At 38.7% G+C, this 19,821-nt stretch overlaps 4 protein-coding genes and 1 long non-coding RNA gene across 12 annotated transcripts in view; 4 read left to right on the forward strand and 1 right to left on the reverse strand.

The window, feature by feature from the left end:
* The window catches only part of LOC113209163 (elongation of very long chain fatty acids protein AAEL008004), a 36,447-nt gene extending 30,900 nt beyond the window's left edge, over window positions 1-5,547 (forward strand). For both annotated transcript variants that reach the window (XM_052268965.1, XM_026426554.2), the window contains exons 4-9: window positions 2,495-2,575; window positions 2,655-2,711; window positions 2,782-2,887; window positions 2,970-3,106; window positions 3,193-3,387; window positions 3,468-5,547. In XM_052268965.1, the coding sequence (XP_052124925.1) occupies window positions 2,495-2,575; window positions 2,655-2,711; window positions 2,782-2,887; window positions 2,970-3,106; window positions 3,193-3,387; window positions 3,468-3,644 (753 nt within the window). In that variant the 3' untranslated portion in view covers window positions 3,645-5,547. The remainder of the gene's footprint in view (window positions 1-2,494; window positions 2,576-2,654; window positions 2,712-2,781; window positions 2,888-2,969; window positions 3,107-3,192; window positions 3,388-3,467) is intronic.
* Window positions 5,548-5,863: 316 nt separating this feature from the next.
* LOC113209190 (soluble calcium-activated nucleotidase 1) lies at window positions 5,864-7,812 on the forward strand. 2 transcript variants are annotated; one of them, XM_052268964.1, is made up of 4 exons: window positions 5,864-6,843; window positions 6,937-7,094; window positions 7,181-7,255; window positions 7,347-7,812. In XM_052268964.1, exons 1-4 carry the CDS (start codon window positions 5,973-5,975, stop codon window positions 7,356-7,358), a joined length of 1,116 nt encoding a protein of 371 aa, XP_052124924.1. In that variant the 5' UTR covers window positions 5,864-5,972; the 3' UTR covers window positions 7,359-7,812. The 2 variants fall into 2 exon arrangements, with proteins under 2 accessions (XP_052124924.1, XP_026282381.1); XM_026426596.2 differs by having other exon boundaries at window positions 5,865-6,843; window positions 7,181-7,812.
* Window positions 7,813-7,930: 118 nt separating this feature from the next.
* On the reverse strand, window positions 7,931-11,321 carry LOC113209187 (ribonuclease Z, mitochondrial). The gene is made up of 11 exons (XM_026426592.2): window positions 10,970-11,321; window positions 10,684-10,852; window positions 10,378-10,594; window positions 10,071-10,292; window positions 9,861-10,002; window positions 9,449-9,793; window positions 9,209-9,373; window positions 8,817-9,126; window positions 8,538-8,724; window positions 8,230-8,456; window positions 7,931-8,127 (listed from the first exon to the last, which is right to left on the reverse strand). The coding sequence occupies exons 1-11, from the start codon at window positions 11,197-11,199 to the stop codon at window positions 7,954-7,956; spliced, it is 2,388 nt and encodes a 795-aa protein (XP_026282377.1). The 5' UTR covers window positions 11,200-11,321; the 3' UTR covers window positions 7,931-7,953.
* LOC113209193 (uncharacterized) lies at window positions 8,722-9,186 on the forward strand. 2 transcript variants are annotated; one of them, XR_003303561.2, is made up of 2 exons: window positions 8,722-8,873; window positions 8,967-9,186. It is a non-coding gene; the product is annotated as an uncharacterized LOC113209193 (long non-coding RNA). The 2 variants fall into 2 exon arrangements; XR_003303560.2 differs by having other exon boundaries at window positions 8,970-9,186.
* Window positions 11,322-11,451: 130 nt separating the features above from the next.
* On the forward strand, window positions 11,452-19,746 carry LOC113209188 (dystrobrevin beta). 5 transcript variants are annotated; one of them, XM_052268962.1, is made up of 15 exons: window positions 11,452-11,718; window positions 12,104-12,244; window positions 12,333-12,546; window positions 12,629-12,714; window positions 12,799-12,950; window positions 13,039-13,147; window positions 13,221-13,387; window positions 13,477-13,604; window positions 13,685-13,786; window positions 13,868-13,970; window positions 14,410-14,454; window positions 14,589-14,704; window positions 14,786-14,972; window positions 19,267-19,501; window positions 19,598-19,746. In XM_052268962.1, the coding sequence occupies exons 2-15, from the start codon at window positions 12,109-12,111 to the stop codon at window positions 19,729-19,731; spliced, it is 1,914 nt and encodes a 637-aa protein (XP_052124922.1). In that variant the 5' UTR covers window positions 11,452-11,718; window positions 12,104-12,108; the 3' UTR covers window positions 19,732-19,746. The 5 variants fall into 5 exon arrangements, with proteins under 5 accessions (XP_052124922.1, XP_026282379.1, XP_026282378.1 ...); XM_026426594.2 differs by having other exon boundaries at window positions 11,452-11,666; window positions 12,087-12,244; XM_026426593.2 differs by having other exon boundaries at window positions 11,452-11,666.
* Window positions 19,747-19,821: the final 75 nt, after the last annotated feature.

Here is a 19,821-nt window from a genome sequence, read left to right on the forward strand (position 1 = left end):
CCACCCCAACCTCCCAACTTTACTTAGTGCCACTTTGCCGGTGCGTGTGTGTTGAGTGCTGGCCGGACTACATGTTCGACCTGCTCCTGGCCTGGCCGCCTACATGTCGAGGTGTGTTCTTGGACGCCTGTCGCTGCTCGTGCGGACACGGCGGTGTCCTGGGTGAGGAGGGGGAGGGGGTGCATTGCGTAAGTGGGGCTCCGTGTGCAATCAGCGCCTGCCCCACGGTGGCACCCGAGCCGCCCGAGTCCTGCCCTCGTCAGCCGTGTCCCTCCCACGCGTGTGGCCGGCGCGGAGAGGGGGGGGGGGGTAGGAAGCTCACTGCGGGCGGGTCACGGGGGGGTCGTGTTCCTCTCGGCGTCGTCGAATATTCATGGGGACCTTCAGATACTGATGCGCAGGGCACCGCGGACAACAGTTCCACCAGCCCAACACACCAACCCTCTGACACACAACGCTGCGACGCGGGCATTCCTCCGCGCGGCCGCGCCGGGGGTGCGTTGGCCTGTGGGGCGACTGCCGCCGCCCCCCACCCCCTGGTGGAGCCCCGACGTCGTCCTTGAGGCTTGGCGAGAAGCCCAGACCGGCGCCAGTGCCGCCCAGCCGCCGCCAGTGCCCATGACTTCCTCATGGCTGCGTGTAGGGCTTGTGCCGCTCGGGCACCCCTCCTCTGCCCCTTTCCCCGGGCGGGGAAGGCAACAGCACCGAGTCCCTGGGGCGGTAAAGGGTGTGGGGTTGACGCCGAGTTCGGCATCTGATGCCCACCCGCTGCCCACCCGCTGCAGGGGCTCTGGTTGGCGCCGATGGTGGTCAGGGGGAAGGGGGAGGTCGGGTCGGTGCTCCCCCCCCCCTTCCACCACCACCCGCCGCTGTGGTACCAGCTAGTACACTGCGGGTCATTGAAGTACGCCTCACGATGTGTGCGCGGGAGTGTCCTGTAGGGCAGAGACTTTATCGTGCTGGCGGAGTTCCTGAAAGCGGTCGAGCCTAGCACCACCACGCCACCACCACCACGCCACCACCACCACGCCACCACCACCACGCCACCACCACCACGCCACCACCACCACACTTGCTGAGGCAGCCGCATGAGCAGCTGGACGTCTTTTGGTTCATGCCGTGGGCTTGGCGCAGCTTTGCGGCCGCCCTGCCGTTTGCACTTGCGCGCCACTGTGCCGTGGTCGGGTTGGAGTGGGTGAGTGGGTCGCAGGGACCCGCGCGCACATGCGTTATGGATCGGACCTGCGAGTCAGTAGTACACGCCGGCAAGGTGCAGCATTTCGCAAGTGCAAGACGGGCGAGTTTGGGGGGAGGGGTGGCGGCTCGTGTGGCAGGGCATCGTGGTGGCGGTGGCGTTGTGAAACATGCCCAGACGTACGTCCGGAACAAGCGTGTGAGCGGTGAAAGTGTTGACATTGCCACTGACCGAGCCCCCGCCGAGCCCTGAGGAAACGGACATCGACGCTGTATGGGACTTGACTTGCCAATCTCAGATCGGGCGGGGTGGTATACCTTTGCTTCCACAACATCCCGATGCAACTGTTTTGATTCTTGCTGACGTCAGGGGGCGTATTAGAGATCATTCGTCGTGACCAACCTGCCAAGTTCAGCCTATGCGAGCTCTCGTAGCGCCTGCCAGGTAGGCAACATCTTGCCTGCAGTGCATGCCTGCACTGCGGGGCGGCCGACCCCGAGCCTCGCAGGCGCCGAGCTCCCGCAGTTTGCCGAATAAATATATGGAGAAGCGGACGTACTTTCCGGACGATACCTTAGTGGTTGGCGAATGCCCTACAGGAAGTGGTCCGTGGAGGGGCCCTGCGCGAGTGCGTGAGGGGCGGGTCCGCGGGTGTGTGCCTGGGGCGCGGCGGCCGCGGCGACACTGTCGCGACATTGTGCTGCAAGTCACGGCCCCGACAGCGGGCCTCGCGCCTCTGGACGTGGCCTTGCCGGAGGGGATGGGCGTCCTGGTCCCGGGCTGGAGACCCCCCCCCCCACACACCCCCTTCCCCGCATAGCGCATGTGGCTCGGGGCGCGGCGCGCGCGGCCCTGGGTGGGGCTTCCCTTGCTGACCGTCTATCTTGTCGCGTCGCGCCACGTACCGCCACGCTCCGCCCCATGGTCACGCACTAAACGCAGAGTTGTTAATTCGACCCCAAACATGGGCGCGGCTACACGCTATTTGCCAAACTCATACTATGGCTTTTTTTTTCTTTAAGAAATACGTTCAAGTCGAGATTCAAGAGGAGTAGCTGAAAACAAAATTTCTGTTACTACTGTTTCTTTTTATTATATTAAAATGAGGGAGTGTGCCTCAATATGAGGCAAGGGAAGCTCAGTGCCAACGCTGCCCTAGACTTAGATTTTGCATTGTACTCAGAGCTCTGTTCAGAGCAGGAAGTTGGTGTAATAACGTTGTACCCACATTACTCAAGAGGGATCAATCAATAGTGTCCAAGAGGGATAAATATTTAATAAATGTATTTATTTTTTCAGTATTTAATGAGTGGCTGGGCCGGTGAATACAGCTTCCGCTGCCAACCTGTGGACTACTCCTACAGCCCCATAGCCCTTAGAGTGAGTAATACTATTTACTACTCTCATGCTATACATATGTTTGAATTGCATCTTCTAATTTGTTTTCATTAATTTGCAGATGGCTAACACTTGTTGGTGGTACTATTTCTCAAAGTTCACTGAATTCTTTGACACTGTAAGTATAGTAGTTTTGCTCTATATTCAACTTTTCGACATCTTGCTAATTTAATGTCTCATTTCAACAGCTGTTCTTTGTGCTGCGCAAAAAGAATGAGCATGTGTCATATCTTCATGTGATTCATCATGGTGTTATGCCCTTCTCAGTTTGGATGGGCCTCAAGTTTGCCCCAGGTAATTAGTAATTTATTTTTCTACTACAAAAGTTTATTAGTTCTAAAAATTTAATAGCAATATGTTTCTTTCAAAATGTTAGGTGGCCATAGTACCTTCTTTGCTCTTCTCAACACCTTTGTGCACATTGTGATGTACTTCTACTACATGGTAGCAGCATTGGGGCCTGAATACCGTAGATTCATCTGGTGGAAGAAATACCTTACCTCCATGCAAATGGTAGTTCTACATAAATAATGGGATCATTCACTTTTAAAGTGGTAAATGAAGTTACTTAAAGATTAAAATATCTATCTCCTTTTCAGGTTCAATTTGTGATGATAATGACCCATCAATTCCAACTTTTGTTCACTGAATGTGACTACCCTAAGAGCTTTATGGTTTGGATTGGTCTCCATGGCATCCTTTTCCTTTTCCTATTCTCTGACTACTACAAATCTAATTATCTGGCAAAGACTGGCAAGTTAAAGAAATCCTCACAAAACGGTGGAGCCTGCATGGTATGCTACTTTTTTATTTTTGAGTTTTATTGAACCTAAGACTTTGATTCCAATGCTTCATATACTGTTACTTGTTGCAGCCGGTTCTTGATGACACCACTGATGGTAATGCCAACCGTGCCAATGGGAAAGCTGTTCCTCATAGTGATTATGAAAGTGCTTATATCAAACCATATTCGAGTTGCTACTCAAATGGCACCAGTAATGGATATGTATCATCAAACGGAGTCAGTAGAGAAACTCGCAAGACCCAATAGGTTTGTTGTTTTGTTGACTGTTAACTTTCTATTTGTATTTAAATTAGGGCTATGTTATAAATTTGAACTCAATTTCCGTATTTGGAAGAGCATCTAGTGAATGTTTTACAGAAAGGATCTAAGAATACTTTTGTATATTTTTGAAATATTTTAAACCCATCTTTGTTTTTTTGTGTGTGTTTTTTTTTTTTTTTTTTAAGTTGTTTCATAAGCTTATCAATCTTTTTAATCTTATGATTGATTTCACATCTTATGCTCTTTCCAATCAGAGTTTAACATATCTGTTTTAATAAAAACATATCTATTTGCATTGTTTTCATGAGAGACTTTTTTTTATATATATATTTAGATGCTCTCTGACTAGACAATTTGTAAAACTTTACTCCATTCTTAATTTGATCAATATTGAAATTCTAATTTTTACGTTGCCTTTTTAAGAAACAATAAAATTAAAAAATAGTGGTTTTTATGAGGAGCATTGTGGGAACCTCTGAAAATATCCATAGATGTGCATCTACCGTTACTTCAAGTGGCTGTAGTAGGAGAGTTTTGATGTAATATTCTGTCGAGACTTGCTTTTATTTTTACCACGAACATTTCAGCTATCATTGCCCACTAGAAGGGGAGTACTTGTAAGGTATATAAATAGAAACATTGTAGGAGGTATTGGAATTCATCCCCCCTCCCCTTTGCCCCCCAATTTCCCCTTCTAAATCTTAAGCGCACTGTTTGATAAACTCCCATCCTTGTGACAATCTTTCGTGAATTAATTAAGCAGTCTACTACAAGTCTCGGCAAAACATAGCTAGATTTACCAACAGAATCTGCTTGCTAAGCAGACGGAAATTAGGAAATGCAAGTTAGTATGGCTGTTCTCAGATTCTTAAATTAAACATGGGACCACCAGGTGCTAAACTTAAACAAGTGGAAAGTAAATTTTGTCACCTGTTCTGGAAAAAGGTTTCGACCATTTCAATTTTAGGAGCTTAGATTTTGTGTTCATTTATTTCTTAAAGTAACTTTTGCCTGGAAAATAGCGTAACTTTTGAATCTATAAAATTTCAATTTGTGCTGGAATTCAACCTTAATGATTTCTATTCTCAGGCCACTTTCACTTTTGTGTGCTCTTGATTATACTAGTTGTTAGCCCTTCTATTTTTCAAACTGAGATAGTTGCCGGTTTTTGCTCAAGTACAAGTTGTCAGAGCTTCAGCAAATGAGTCTTACCTATTTCCTCGACTAAATGAAAAGTACCAGTATTTATTGATTTGATTATGTGCTAGCTAATGACTCCATAAGCTTTAGCATATATATGTAAATCTACATGTTGTATTTGTTGCTTGATGGATTAGTGTCATGTAAACCTTTGCACCTAGATCTCAAAAACAATTTGGCAACCGCATGCTAACATGTTCATTCAAAGGATTAAAGATTCATATGTTAAAAATTACACGATTGCACCAAATACTGCTCTGGTTTTTTTTCCAAATCTAAATGGGACTAGACTACTGCATACTGTTGCCAAGTTGCTAGCAAAGATCTGTCTGCAGAGTGAAGTCTAAATGATAAAAGTTCAGTTAGGTCCTAATTTTTAACTGTAATTTTTGTTTCTCCTCTATATAAAATAAGGGACATAGTTACCTCCCACTCGTTTTAATCCTGTGTTTGTTGTTTATTCTCAGGTTTCCTTTGTAATCATTGTAAATATCTGTTATTCAAATTGCCTTGTTTTCATGAAATGTTCCTTATTTAAAATAATTCCTTCATTTCGATTGGACCATGGAAATCTTGGTTATTTTTTCTACCACTATTGTGTCCATACTTAATTAAGCCTGCATATTGTTATATGCTGTTATTTTTGTACATAAGTTAGGTAAAACTATTAAAAAAAAATGGAAAGATCTACCGTGATATTTTTCTGCCCTCAAACGTAATTCAACACGATTGCAACCTGCAAAACATTGTGATTTATCCGAAGACTATACACAAGATAAATGTAAAAGTTGAGCAGAGCGAAGACTGGGAGATGTTTAGATTTCACATTATTGCGTTTTGTTTTTATCTACCAAAACAAAAATTATATTTTTTCGAGTAGTTAACACAGTTTAGTTCAGGATTATGGCCTCTTGCAGTAGTGAACCATCAAAATACGCCCTAATCTCTGGCATTATTTTGGAAAATTCTGGCATCGTTCTTTATTCAGCGGTTGCCTGGCCTGTCGGCCGAACGTCTCCCCCTCCTTTCCCTTCCCCTCCCCCTCGCTGCCATCCCTGCCATCTCACAAACTTAGGTTATGATTTAGTTTTATTATTGTAGAGTATATTTGTTATGTTAGGTAATGAACTTTTGAGGGAAAGAATCCCTCCATTGAAAGAGATGTCTCTCCGTGATTGGCGCCAGGCGCTCACTACTCCACCAATGTATCGAGTTGGTAATAGTACATTGAGAATCCAAACCCACTTTGTATGCCTCATAGCAGCTGTTGGATTATTTGTTTTAATTGTGTGGTATGCAATGTCTCCGCCTAGCAGAAGCCATAGATCTTACCTCTATTCTGAGCATTACGATATGCTTCCCTTAAGCAATGTCATAACTCCTAAATCTGTAATTGATTCTTACAATGCAACTTACCCACTAACTCCACCTGTCAGGTCAGCTTTTGGGATAACATATAGAATAGGTGTTATCAGCGATCTGGATACAGATTCTAAAAGTACTTCAGAATCAAGTACGTGGGTTAGTTATTTCAAGAAAGGTCACTTAACTTGGGACCGTGTTCATGGCTCTGCAAGTTTTAAATGGGATGCTTCAGAACCAACACGGCTGACAAGTACTCTTGGGCAAGGCAAGCGAGGGATGGAACTGTCAGAGCTGATTGTATTTAATGGAAAGTTGTATGCACCTGATGATCGAACTGGAATAGTTTATGAAATTGATGGAACTAAAGCCATTCCGTGGGTGCTGCTTACTAATGGTGATGGGCGCAGAGTTAAAGGATTTAAATCCGAATGGGCAGCTGTTAAAGACAACAAACTATATGTTGGTGGGCTAGGTAAAGAATGGACAACATCCACTGGGGAGTTGGTAGACTTTGACCCAATGTGGATCAAGCAAATCCATCCTACTGGGCAAGTCTCTCATCATGATTGGAAGACTAACTATGAAAAGCTCAGAAGATCAGTTGGTATTGAATTTCCTGGTGGGTACACCTTCATTAAGGATCAATTTGAGATCTTCTAAATTATTTGTAACTGTTGAACCAAATTCAGTTACCTGTATATATTTATTTAAGGATACATGATACATGAGTCTGCAGTATGGAGTAATATACATAAAAAATGGTTCTTCCTTCCTCGGAAAATGTCTAAAGAAATTTACCATGAAGATAAAGACCCATATCATGGAACAAATCTTTTACTTACAACAGATGAAAATTTCTCCAATATTGATGTGAGTTAATTTCTCAATTACTCAATGAAATTTCTTTTCCCACTTTTTTAGAGACGAATAATGATATTCCTTGATTTGGTTTTCAGGTTGTTAGTGTTGGAGAAGCTATCAGAACCCACGGATTTTCAAGCTTTAAATTCATTCCTGGGACTGAGGATGATGTAATTGTTGCTCTCAAATCAGAGGAAACGCCGCAAGGATCGGCAACTTATATCATGGTTTTTGATATTAAAGGCAAGATTTTGTTTCCAGAGACCAAAATAGCTGATATAAAATATGAAGGAATAGAATTTATATAATGATCAGAGTAATGAACTTTATTAGCATTTTTTAAAATAATTATTAGGGCACAAATAAGTTTATCAGTAATTTGTGCCATAAATCGGCTTTTTTCAAGGTAGGATTCTCACTGTTCTTTCAGGATGGGTGATACGAAGCCAGATAACAAGCATTTCTTGATTGAGATAAGTAGATTTGACTGTGATATTGTAATTTTTATCATATACTGCTCATCTGTACATCCCCCTCATCCTAGTTTTACCTAAAAATATTAAGTTTCCCTTTTCAGATTTGTGTCTAGCTTTTTGCAGTAGATTGATTTTACAAATACTCCAACTAAATTGTGAGGAGACCAAAACTAAGCCGCAAGTATTTATTATCTAAAAATGTTTTCTCCGTAGTGACCATTTTAGTTGAATAAAATGTGTCTTCTTGTATAGACTGAAGATTTCAGCTTCAAAAGAACTGTTATAATGGCTGTGATGTAATAGAATTTCAAGAAACCAATATAACGTATGATAAGGCAGAACTCTGCAAGGTTATTAATGAGAAGTCAATTTGTTTTTCTGTAGTATTTTATTTATTGAAGTTCTTCTTTACTATAAGGTCCTCTTGTTTTGGTCATTTCTGATAATAGTGACTCTCTTGTTAAAAGCCTATTATGCTCCTCTATGTTCTCTGCCTCGAAAGAGGCAAATACCTTTTTGTAACAATCATTTAGTTTTGGTAGATGATGAAAATCACTGAGATGACACTATAAAGAAAATTAAACTCAGACTCAACATTAAATTAGAAATTTGTGGATATTAGGTGATTTAATGACTATCACTCAATATCTTCAAAATATTTAACATACCTGCAGAAAATCAAATGCTACACTGACATTGCTTGTGTGTTCTATATTTTGAATACATGGGATTGCAGGGTATCGTTTGCTAAAATGTGTCAGAATTATTTGTTTAGCACCCATCATTTTTCCTACAGCAATGGCATCTTTAGTTGTGCTGTGTCTAGCTTGTTTTGCCATTAAGTCTAATCCAGTTCCAAATGTTGCCTCATGAATTAACAGATCACTTCTTTCTCCTAGAAATTCCAGAGGAAATCTATTAATATGAACATTGAAATGATAGATAGTAAAGAGAAATAACTGCAAGTCCTCTGTACCTATATCCACAAAGTTTCTGTTCATTTGAGTGTCTCCAGAGTAACTAATTTTCCAACCAGAACTGTGCTCAAAACAGATGCAGTAGGAAAATGCGGAATGTTTAGCATAACAGACCAATACTTTCTTCATCCCCAAATGTTTACGGAACAGAGAATTGAATTCTTCATCACTGTGTCTCAAGGTCACCTTTGTTCAGAATGTGATAAAGTTCATTACTAGTGTATTAAATATCCATCTTAATAAACTAATAAAACTTGATTTAAAAAAAATGAACCTACCATGTCTGAGAGATTAATGAGGATGACATCATCCAGAATTGGCTGAAACTTGTGATGGTAAGTTTCAAGCCAACTTACGAAGACTGGTGGAACAAGTATTATTAATTTGTTTTTTCTCCCTTTTGAAATGTTGTTTTTTCTTATTTCAAGCAGGAGACCAATTATGCCGGCATGATGGTCAGCATGTGTATGAGATACAAAAATACACTTAAGTGAAGAAAGGACTTTCTCTCTTTGTGATGTGCCATTTAAACATGAAAGTTGATGCATCATTCCATCACCACAATCTAGCATAATTGAACAGTCAGAACTGAAAAAGGTGTTTTTAGAAATTGATGTAGTAGAATATATTTTTACCAAAGGGAAAGAACATTCCATGCAAATTGACAAACCTCATTTCAAGCAGTATTCCCGATGAGTTGCGATAAGCTGAGTTACCCTGTGAACCTGTACCTAAAAATGTTATCTTTGGGTTTTTTGGAGATGTCTTTGAACAGATGTTAAAGAGCTTCCTGCTTTTGATAGGGTCTTCAGAAACCATGAATGGTTGGAATGACCTTGGGGTTCAAATAAAAGTAGTCAGTAACTCTTTTAGAGGGTACGAAGAATGATTCAAATATTTTTATACATACCTAACTGGAAGTAAAGATCTTAAGTTTATAGTAGTTCCTGGCCATGATTCTAATATCTGAACTTCTTTTGGAATATTTTTCCATTCCTGTAGCCATCTTTCAGAATTTTTATCAGGCACATAAGAGGCTGGCTCATCAGCTTCTAAGACCTCCCGTACCGTGTAATGAGAGGGATGATTAGGAGTTCGTATGACATTTGAGATTAACTGTGGAAAAAACTCAGGACTAATGAGTCTACAAATTTCTTGTCTATTAAGGACTCTTTCAGGTGTTTGCCACAAATTACTTTCATTAACTATCAAATGTTTGGTAGTTGGAGGAAAACATTGCATCCAAGATATGTACCTGAAACATTACCATGAAATGAATAACTAACAAATTTGTTCTTCAATCCAAAAACTAAAATGTTTACCTTTCATCCTTCATAACATTTACTGGTGAAAAATGTACCACTAAACATGAATTTTGTTTTTGTTTTGTTGACGAGAAAAATTCCTTATACTCTTCTTTCTGCATTAGATCCTCTATGAATCCCTCACTTGGAACATCCAAAACTGGAAGAAATCCAACGATATTGTAGGGGCATTACGACAAGATTTAATGTTAATAACTGGTATCTCACCTATCACATTAGGAAAATTATCGCTCTTAATTACATCTTCTGGTGTAACAATTGAACCATCCTCAAGAACAACACTTTCTCCTCTCCAGAGTTTCTGCATATTTTCTCCAGGCTTCACACCTCTTTTCACACATTCCGAAAGCACCCAGGCATTTTTTGAAACAAATTTAATGATATAGCTATGAGCTGTGTTTAAATCAATGTAATTTTGTGGTACCCTGTCTAAAAGATAAAGTGGCATTTCAATTTAACTATGTTTATTTTTTTAATGCATAAGAAAAAGCTTTATTGCAAAAAAATTACTTACCTAATAGAGATTCTTCTTGTACTACTGGTTTGTACGTAAATTTTTTTCTAAACCATGACTTGTCCACATCACATGATTTGTGAGACACCCCATCCTTAAGACTTAATGGCACAGTTTTCACTTGCAGTAGATCACTTTCAAAGGCAGAGCTCTCAAAGACCTTTACCTTAAAATTGTCAAGTCTTAAAAAATTCTCCAATGCTCGAATAAATACATCCTGAAATGATTGGTTAATTTAACCAATGTGAATGTCTGATACAAAAAGAAAATCGATCATCATAAATTAAGAAATTAGATCCTGCTCACCAATCCAGGTGGTCCGTAGAATGTAACTTCTTCAAGTTTCGAGCTAGAGGCTTTGTAAATCAGACTTATGATTCCGCCTATCTTTATCCAGTCCAAATGTGTCACAAATACATGGTTTAGAGTTCCTTTAAATGTGCTCTCACCAGACTGACCACAGTTGAAAAATATCCTAAAACGGGATCAGAAGTCACAATATCTTTAACCATAATGCGCAAGCAAATATGGTACAAAGGTTACGTTTACAGGGCAAATATGACGCTCACACAAGTTAACCTCCGAATCTTACCTTTCGTTCATAAAACGCAAGAGAATCGATTTTGAAACATTCAAAGAGCCATTTCCAGTAACTTTGACGAACGTATCACCGACAGGGGCAAGTGGAGTTTCATGTAGTACACGCATATAATAATTTTTGTTTTTGCCTTCATGTTTGTTACACTTCAAGATTAAACAGTGATATCGCGTTGAACAAGGAGGGATTATACGACAACTAACTAATCCTTTAAGAAGTGACATAATGGAAATAGATTTTATAAGATACTATATTTTTGTACCTTAACCTAGATTACATATGTGTTTGTTTTCAAATTTTGATGGCGCTGCTGTCTGCTGTGTTTTTTGCTGCCTAGAACGCCATGCTGGTTACAGACAGATCAGAAGTCTCAGCCTGCTGACACTTATAGTTACGCTTCATTTAGTGACGGTTCGAGTCGTTATTTTCTTTTAAATTCAAAAATAGAACATTGCCAAATTGCGATTGATTGCTAGGTTCTAATTTATTCATGTTGAAGTATGACTTCAAATGTCTTTCCCTAATGAAAATTGCGGTGCGAATAATGAGTTGTGTATGTTGTTGGCCAAGCAGACAGGAGTTTTTCTATGAAAGCTTTCGTAGTTTTCTGGTGGAAAAATAATTTTAAAAGTGGCCAAGTTGTGCATCGAATAATTACGTTTCAGTAAATTTAAAGAAGAAGAAGCAGTTGGTAAGTTTCAATTCGTCAGTGTTAACTGCAACTGAAGATTGAGTCCAAGAAGGTATTACTGTTATTGATCTTCTAGCTTTCGTTGATACAGTAAAAAAATTAGTTTTGGTGGTTACTGTTATCCGAACAATTAGTTAGAGGGAGGGTAGTTTGTAGAGTTTGTTCTTTTATTGAATTGAGTCTACTCGAACACTGTGTTCATGTGTCAGCTGTTTGACTCTTTGAGGTTAAGAAGTGTAGTGACAGGTTTAGGCCGGCAGTTCATTTTATATCTTTTTCTCTCGTGCGAAGAGGTGCATCAGATTGGTCAAAAAAGATTTTGTTTGTTCGACAATTTTCACTGTGGACTGTTTGAAAAGGGTACAGTGCGACAGTTGGAATAGTTATCTCATTTCTTGAATGTGTGGAATGATTTTACAGCAACTGTCATTTTTTAGCCACCATGGGGGAAGAAGGTGCATCAGGAAGTGAGCATCACCGTCTCCTGTCAGAAATGAGAGCCCAAAATCTTGACATGATAAGGTTTGCTTCCTATCGCACTGCTTGCAAATTGCGATTTGTTCAGAAGAAGGCAAATTGTTAGTACCTTTATTTTACTGTGTTGTATCAGTGACAAGTAATTTTGTTTTTCTCGAAAAATGCATGTATATGTTTTAATTTTTGCAGTACATCAGGTAGACATTTGGAATGTGATTGAAGCTTTCAGGGAGAATGGTCTCAATACCCTAGAACCACAAATGGAGGTGAATGTTTCTCGTTTGGAAACTCTCATCTCAAGTTTGTATCATAATCTGAACAAAAGGCTTCCCCCTGCCCAGCAAGTGCATGCTGAGAGTAGTTCAGGACTTCTTCTCAATTGGTTATTGTCAGCATACTCTGCGTAAGTATGAATTAATTGAATTACCTCAGTTTCATACTATTTGGGAATAATAATTTTCAGTAATTCCCTTTATTATTTACAGAGAAAATACTGGAAAAATTCGTGTTTTTTCAATCAAAGTTGCTCTTGCAACAATGTGTGCAGGCAAACTTATGGATAAATTACGCTGTATGTGTTATATCTAATGTTTTTGTAAGAATCTGATATGAGCAAGCTTCATGTTTAGTTGCTTTATTACTCTTGATGTTCCAGATATTTTTTCCCAAATATCTGATGGAAATGGGCAGCTGGTTATTTGGCGTTTTGAAGATTACCTTCGTGAAGTCTTAGCACTTCCTGCAGCTGTTTTTGAATCTCCTTCATTTCACTACTCTTCTGATTTATCAGCTAAAATTTTCGTTGGGGTAAGTTTAGGTGGATAACTTGGATAACTTGACAATCTCATAGATAAGATATGATGTAATTTTAAGGTCTTTATATTATTTATTTCAGAGTCAGAAAGTGACAGTAAATGATTTTATGGACACCATGATGTCTGATCCAGGTCCAGCTTGCTTGGTGTGGTTACCCTTATTACACAGACTGGCTGGTGTTGAAAGTGGTAGGTCAAGGGTTTTACTTCTGATACCAGTTCAATAATTAATGTGTAATTACTATTTCTATATGTTTTTCAGTGGTTCATCCCATCACATGTGATGCTTGCCATAGAGAGAACTTTTCTGGCTTCCGCTATCGTTGTCAAAAGTGCCATAATTTTCAAATGTGTCAAGATTGCTTTTGGCGTGGTCGTATATTTGGCTCACACACCAATGAACATGAAGTGAAAGAATACACTTCATATGTTAGTTTTATTTTATTGTCTTGTTTTTAAAGTGAACCCCTTTCTTTGTTAATTGTCTGTCATTTAATTTTGTAATTTTGTACTTACAGAAGTCGCCAAGCAAACAAATTGGTCACACTTTGAGAAAGTCCTTCCGGTGTGTGCCAGAAAAAGGCCGCCCAAATATTCCACGATTTCCAGAAGAACCTGAGAAAACTCTCAACCTCTCCCACATTGTGTAAGTGGTGATGAGCATTTTCCACATCTACTTACATTTGTTAGTTACTGTAGAAGTGACATTTTTTCTTGTAATTTCAGTCCTCCTTCACCTTTACCCTCTCACAATGGATTCCCTGAAAGCTCCTTCATGAGTACTCAGTTTGATGTTGGCTCTATGGATAGCCGCTCTACAACAAGAAGGTATCTACCACCATATTTCATTGTCCTGTGCTCTTTTTATTGTCCAATAAATTTAAAACTTTCTTTTTTTTATACCATCAGCCCGGGGAAATACTCTTCTAGTCTTGATTCCTCCCGCTATGATGATGAGCATCGTCTAATTGCACGTTATGCTGCCAGACTTGCAGCAGAAGCTCGCACTGTGGTAAGCAATCTGACAGGCCTAGGTAAAACCTTCACTTTGTCTCTTCTTGTCTTGTCTTGTCTTCTCTTGACAACAACAATAAATTAATTGAGGCTTCTTCCATGTTCTGTGATTTTCAAATTTTTTATTGATTTGTCTTTGCCCACTCACCTGTGTCCCCAAATTATTTGTCTTACCTACTAATATGTTGGTGATTGTGGTCCACAGACCCCTTCCTTTATTTTGTCTATACTGTACCGGATGCAAGCGTGCGGCCTGGTAGCATACTCACACGGGGCCATAAGGCGCCACGGTGAGCGACGGGACGGTAGGCAAGCCCGCCCGCCCGCATTCATGCGTACAGTTTAAGCAAAAGGGAAGGGGTCTGTGGACCAGCCTGTATATCCTCTCTGTAATATGTAGACATTTTTTTCATGTAATTAATTCTTTTATTCCGCAGCCAAGGCACTCATCAAGGTCTTCAATGCACATCCCTGACCTTGGGGTATGTACAACATTTTTTTAAATTATGTTTTTTAATGGGTCCTCATCTGATCATAGTATTTGCTTAGCTCTTTATGAATTTAGTAATTTATTCTTATCATTAAACTTATTCGAATTATTTTGAACTTTTTTTAGGGGAGAGCTCCATCAGAAGGAAGCCTAAGCCTTGACTCTTCTCGGGTTCAGAGAGAACTTATTGCTCAGTTGGAAGCCAAAAATAAAGAAATAGTGCGTGAAATCAAGAGACTAAAGTAAGTATAGGGCCAAATTAGAAAAGTGTTTTAAACCCTGGTTAGATTAGTTTTGATAAAGTGGGTTGACCTAATTTTAAGGATCCAACAAGATTTGGAAAATGCTGCCCTGGGCTCTGAAGGATCTTCGGCAGATAACCCTGCCTTAATGTCTGAACTTCGCGCATTGCGCCAAAGGAAAGATGAACTTGAAGGACATTTGTCATCTCTACAAGACTCAAGGAGGCAGCTTATGGTTCAGCTAGAAGGCCTCATGAAGTTACTTAAGGTAAGTTTCTTGTTTTCTTGAACATTTTAAACCAGACTTGAGACAGTTTGGAACTTTTTGGTTCTATGTAAGTGGGAAAAAAATGAAAAATAAATCTGTGTCAATGACAATCTCAAGTCTGGTCACATTATGTTGCTTGTGTAGTCTCTCAAGGGATTCGTCTTCTTCAATGATGCTTTACCACTTTCATTGTAGAATGCGTAGCTCTGGTTTGGTGGGTATGGTGTCTAAGAATGATTTTACTACTAAACTCACCTGCTATTCTTGAATTATGTGGTCATATCACACACAAATGTTGTGATTATATTCTTGCACAATCAATATATGACTATTCCAAAGCAAGTATATTTATTAACTCACAACATTATCATAATTCTTCCTCCAATTTTGTTTCAAATACATTGCTTTGTAAGAAGAAAATATCTGTGTAGTAGCTAAGCTTTAAGCACTTGTGATTGATAAAGAAGAAGTGAGTGCTGGCTTCATATATATTTCACAATACTCTTCATAAAAAATTAATAAGTTTTTTGACATGGTTAATCTTGAATTGCGCTATATGGTCAGTACAGTTACCTTCCTCTTTGTGGACTTTATTACCTTATTGTGTTTTGATGTCTTCAGTAGAGTGCTACATGTTATTGAAACCAAAATTATACTGCTTTCTAATGGTAGTTTGGTTTTATTAAAGTTGATTCCAGAGCTTAATTTTGGGGGCAAAGTAAAGAGTTAAATTGATGAAAAAGGAAAGACCTCAAAATAAATGACTCAGTAACTAACCCCTTAAGTAACAATATGTCAAAAAACAATGAAATAAAACAATTTGGTGATTTGTGGGTGTGATTACACTTCTAGATTGACTTTTCTGTCTCAATGTTTTGCTGGTTTTTTGGTGGTGGTGGCATTGGGCTTAATATTTTCCCCATGAAGATTTCCCTGATCCCTGCACTAAAAATTGTGCCAAAGGAGAAAGTGAAGAAGGAACATTTTTATTTTTTATTTTCCTTTCTGTGGTTTTGGTTGTTGGTTTTTGTTTGTTCAATTGCACCGCAGTACACATAAAGCTGCTTTACCGGCTCAGCTCTTAATGCTCTTGCATAATGACAGTTCAAGCCATATTTTAAGTGTAGTTTCAAATAAGTGCCTTCATTTATATCCAATTTAGAAATGTTTAACTCCTGTTTAAATCCTTAATAATCTAGAATAATCAAGTTCATAGCTGTTGTTTTAAATTTGGACAGGTCTATTTATAAGACAATGTTTGTTTCTCAAGGCAGGGTACAAAGCCCTATGTGCTGTTATTTGAGTTCTACAAGGAGTCATTTTGTTTCGTGATCTATTATTAAGAGTTTCACTGAACACTTTTTATAAATTTTTCTGATAAATGTTGCGATCACTATTTTGTGTGCTCTTCAGTATCCATTTTGTGGAAGAATACCTACATTGATTAAGCAAAAGGTTTGCAATTTGTTTTATGTCTTTATGCTTGGGTTGTAATGTTGTAATGAAGAATGGATTTTTATTCTACTTTGCTCAATGGCATCTTTCAATCTGCTGTAAGTACTAAGTAATCTTTCTGCCTGAGTAGATCTCTGCTAGATAGTGCACTTCAAGAAAGCATGATGTTGGAAAATGGACTGTGGTTTGGGAAATCAACACTTGCCTGATGCGTGATTTGTCATAACTGTGAATGTGAAGGTGTTTGTGTTGCCAATTGTCATTAAAAAAAAAATAGTTCATTAAAAACAAATAAAAATAGGTTGAAGCTGACAATGATCAAAATCTGTATACTTTCTTTTACTCTTTTGAAGGACAATTTGTATTTTGGTGATTGTTTTGCAGGCTTCATCTGTCAGCCCTCCTCCAGAAAGACACTGACGGTCGAGATCGGGCCTCAGGGATATGGACAACTTCCATCAAGGCACATTATAGGAAGGAAGACCAACAATCAGTCCATGTAGGCCTACAGCCAGTCCCTGTTGCTCGATCTGATTTTATTTGTAGTCCTTTTACTCCGCAACATCCATTAAAGAAATGTTTTGTTTTGTAATAGGTAATGTAATTAGCAACAGCTTTACTATTACTTTGCTTAGAAGCAGAGAAGAATATGAAAGGTTCAATAATGTACTCACTTATGCCCCTCTTTATGGATGAAATTGATGTAGGAGGTGGTGAGAGCTTATGCTATAAAATGTTATCAGGTACTAGCTAGAATGTCTTTCTATGACGTAATTAATCCTCTTAATTTTTGCCCAGTCCAGTACTACTTACTAGAGGATGAAACATTGATTTTTATTGATCTGTCCCATTGCAATGTTCTGTAATTCAATTAATTGTCTGATGAACAGCGGTACTTCTTAGATTATCTACAATCATGTTCAGTTTCTTTGGTTTTACTTCCAAAATGATAAAAAGTAAGGTAACATGCAGAAAGGAAAATTAGAGTGGACAAAGGACAAAGCCTTTTTGCATGGCTTGAAGCAAAAAAAAAAGAAAAGAAAAATAATCCCATATTAAGTTTGACTATATGTATTTTTCTTCTATAAACATTATTTTTCATGAGACATTACATGAGGAAATGTAAAGCATTAGTTGTCAATAAGCTAGAGCCTTTGTTAACCTCATATTGTAATAAAATGTATTAGGTGTAGTGTTTGATTGCTAGTGAGCCACAAATTTATTACCTAATATCCATCTCTTCATGGATTGCATATTGGGTGTTGTTCTACTTCTATCTTCTTGACAATACTAGGCATTTTGCCTTATTTCTCTATAAGATATTATTGATAAAATATTCTTGGTTTGCTTGTAGAGTCTTGACATTCCTTACTGGACATTTATCTCCTTCCTGCATCTAGCAATACAGACTAGGAGCTTGGAAATTAATACGTAAGAGCAGTCCAGAACTAACTTTTTAAGTGCAGGCAGATTTGCGTCATACTTAATTTTACGTATTGGTTATTACTATGCAAATCATTGTTTTTTGTTGAGGGGTAATTGAGTACCTTAATGTATTTGAATTCTGCTAGGTATTAAGATTTTCTTGTTGGGTGGGGTCTCAATGTTATTTTTATTCTGTTGCATTTGCTAACTTTGTTTTAAAGGTGTAAATGCAAGATTAGTTGAGGGTGGTTAAGAGTTACCTAAATGATTAAGAATGCAGTATTTTCAGCCCATATCTCATGTGTGCAAAACAAGTGGTATTTTTTTATCTCTTCCTTTGATTGTTTTAAAATAAATCATTGCATCTTCCTGTCTCCTTGGATCATCAAGAGCAAGAGTGGGAAGTGATTACCAATCCACCAGTATTGATGCAGGGCTAAAAGAAACTACAGTTTTTGTTATGACATGGGTATCCAGTCTAGATGTCATACTGAGGTCATGGCATGGCAAGAAGGGTAGTCTTACACAGCTACATTACCTTAACAATGTTCTCACCATTCCAATGTTACTCTGTTTTCTCCAAATTTAAATTATGGCATGAAAGCAGTACAATAGTCTCCTTATATTTTTGTTATTATAAACATTACAATTTCTTTACCTTTATGAGGCTTTTATGCAAATTGTTAAAGGTCCTTTAATGGACACTCTTTGATATTTATTCTTTGTTTGCTCAATGATGGCTTATTAAAGTTTGTTTTTATTGTTCAATTGTATACTTTTTTTCATTTTGTAATATGTATTCTCAAACTAGCATGAAAGACTGAACAAATGTCTGTTAAGGATAGTTGAAAGAGGATAATTGTGATATTTATGTTGCAAGTACCAAACTTCCTATAGGTTGCTCTTTTTATCTATCTACCAGTCCACCTGTTGCAATTTTGCCCCATGGTAAAACTGTTTGTTGAAATAAACATAATAATAGCTATGGTCACTTTTGTATCTTTTAATGTTTGCTGTATCAACTATTTTCTTCTGTTAGTGTTTGATGTTTTTGCATTGAAGTAAGTAGATCTGGTCATCAACCATGCCACTGCCACAACACTACTCCTTTCCTTTCATTGTATTCAAATTATTAAGTGCCAGGACTATGTTGTTAAAGTAGGCATTGTTTACACAAATTTAAAATAAGTTATGTGAAGGTTCAAAACATAACATGAACTCAATTATTGCCCAAGAAGTAAGAAGTAGCTGTAAAGTGCATCTCCAGTTGAGAATCTTCGAGTAAAGTGTCTGTTTGACAGTGATTGTGGAAACTATGAGTTCAAATGTGTAATTTGTCATACTGTAGTACCTATTGCTTATTCATTTTTCTGATAAGTCCCTAACCTGTATTGTTTTTGTTCTTTTGGAACAGAACCATCAGGCTTCTCCACGCTCGACTCCCAATTCTTCTCCTCGATCAACAAAATCACCACCTCTTACAGGGTCTCTGCCTGGAACCCTTACCAGTTGTGCAAGCAGTCGGTCAGCCCCTCCCACTCCTGGGAGTCAACAACTACTTCTGGGATCTGCAACTGAGTTATCTTTAGGAAGTGACATGCGTGCAACATTTGGCAACTCAACAAATGCTCTTAGTAATTTTCATGCTGGTAAAGCAACTCTTGGAATGTTATTTTCAGCAAAAATTAGCTTTTAGTTTATTTTTAATTTTAAAACCTTTCATTCTGTTTGTTTATTTAAATTAGGGTCATCTGCATCACTGACAAGAGCAGACCGTAGCCTACGAAATGATTTATTGGTGGCAGCAGATTCTGTCACCAATGCAATGTCAACTCTTGTCCGAGAATTAAATTCAGGTACTGTAGAAGTCTTTTTATGAATTTCCTATATGGTACTTTGAATGGATTGATACAGATGGATTTGAATTTTTATATTACTTTAACATGTTTATTAAGAGCAAAATTAGAAA

Source organism: Frankliniella occidentalis, unplaced genomic scaffold, assembly GCF_000697945.3.
Source record: "Frankliniella occidentalis isolate FOCC.00 unplaced genomic scaffold, Focc_3.1 Scaffold79, whole genome shotgun sequence".
Lineage (NCBI taxonomy): Eukaryota > Metazoa > Arthropoda > Insecta > Thysanoptera > Thripidae > Frankliniella > Frankliniella occidentalis.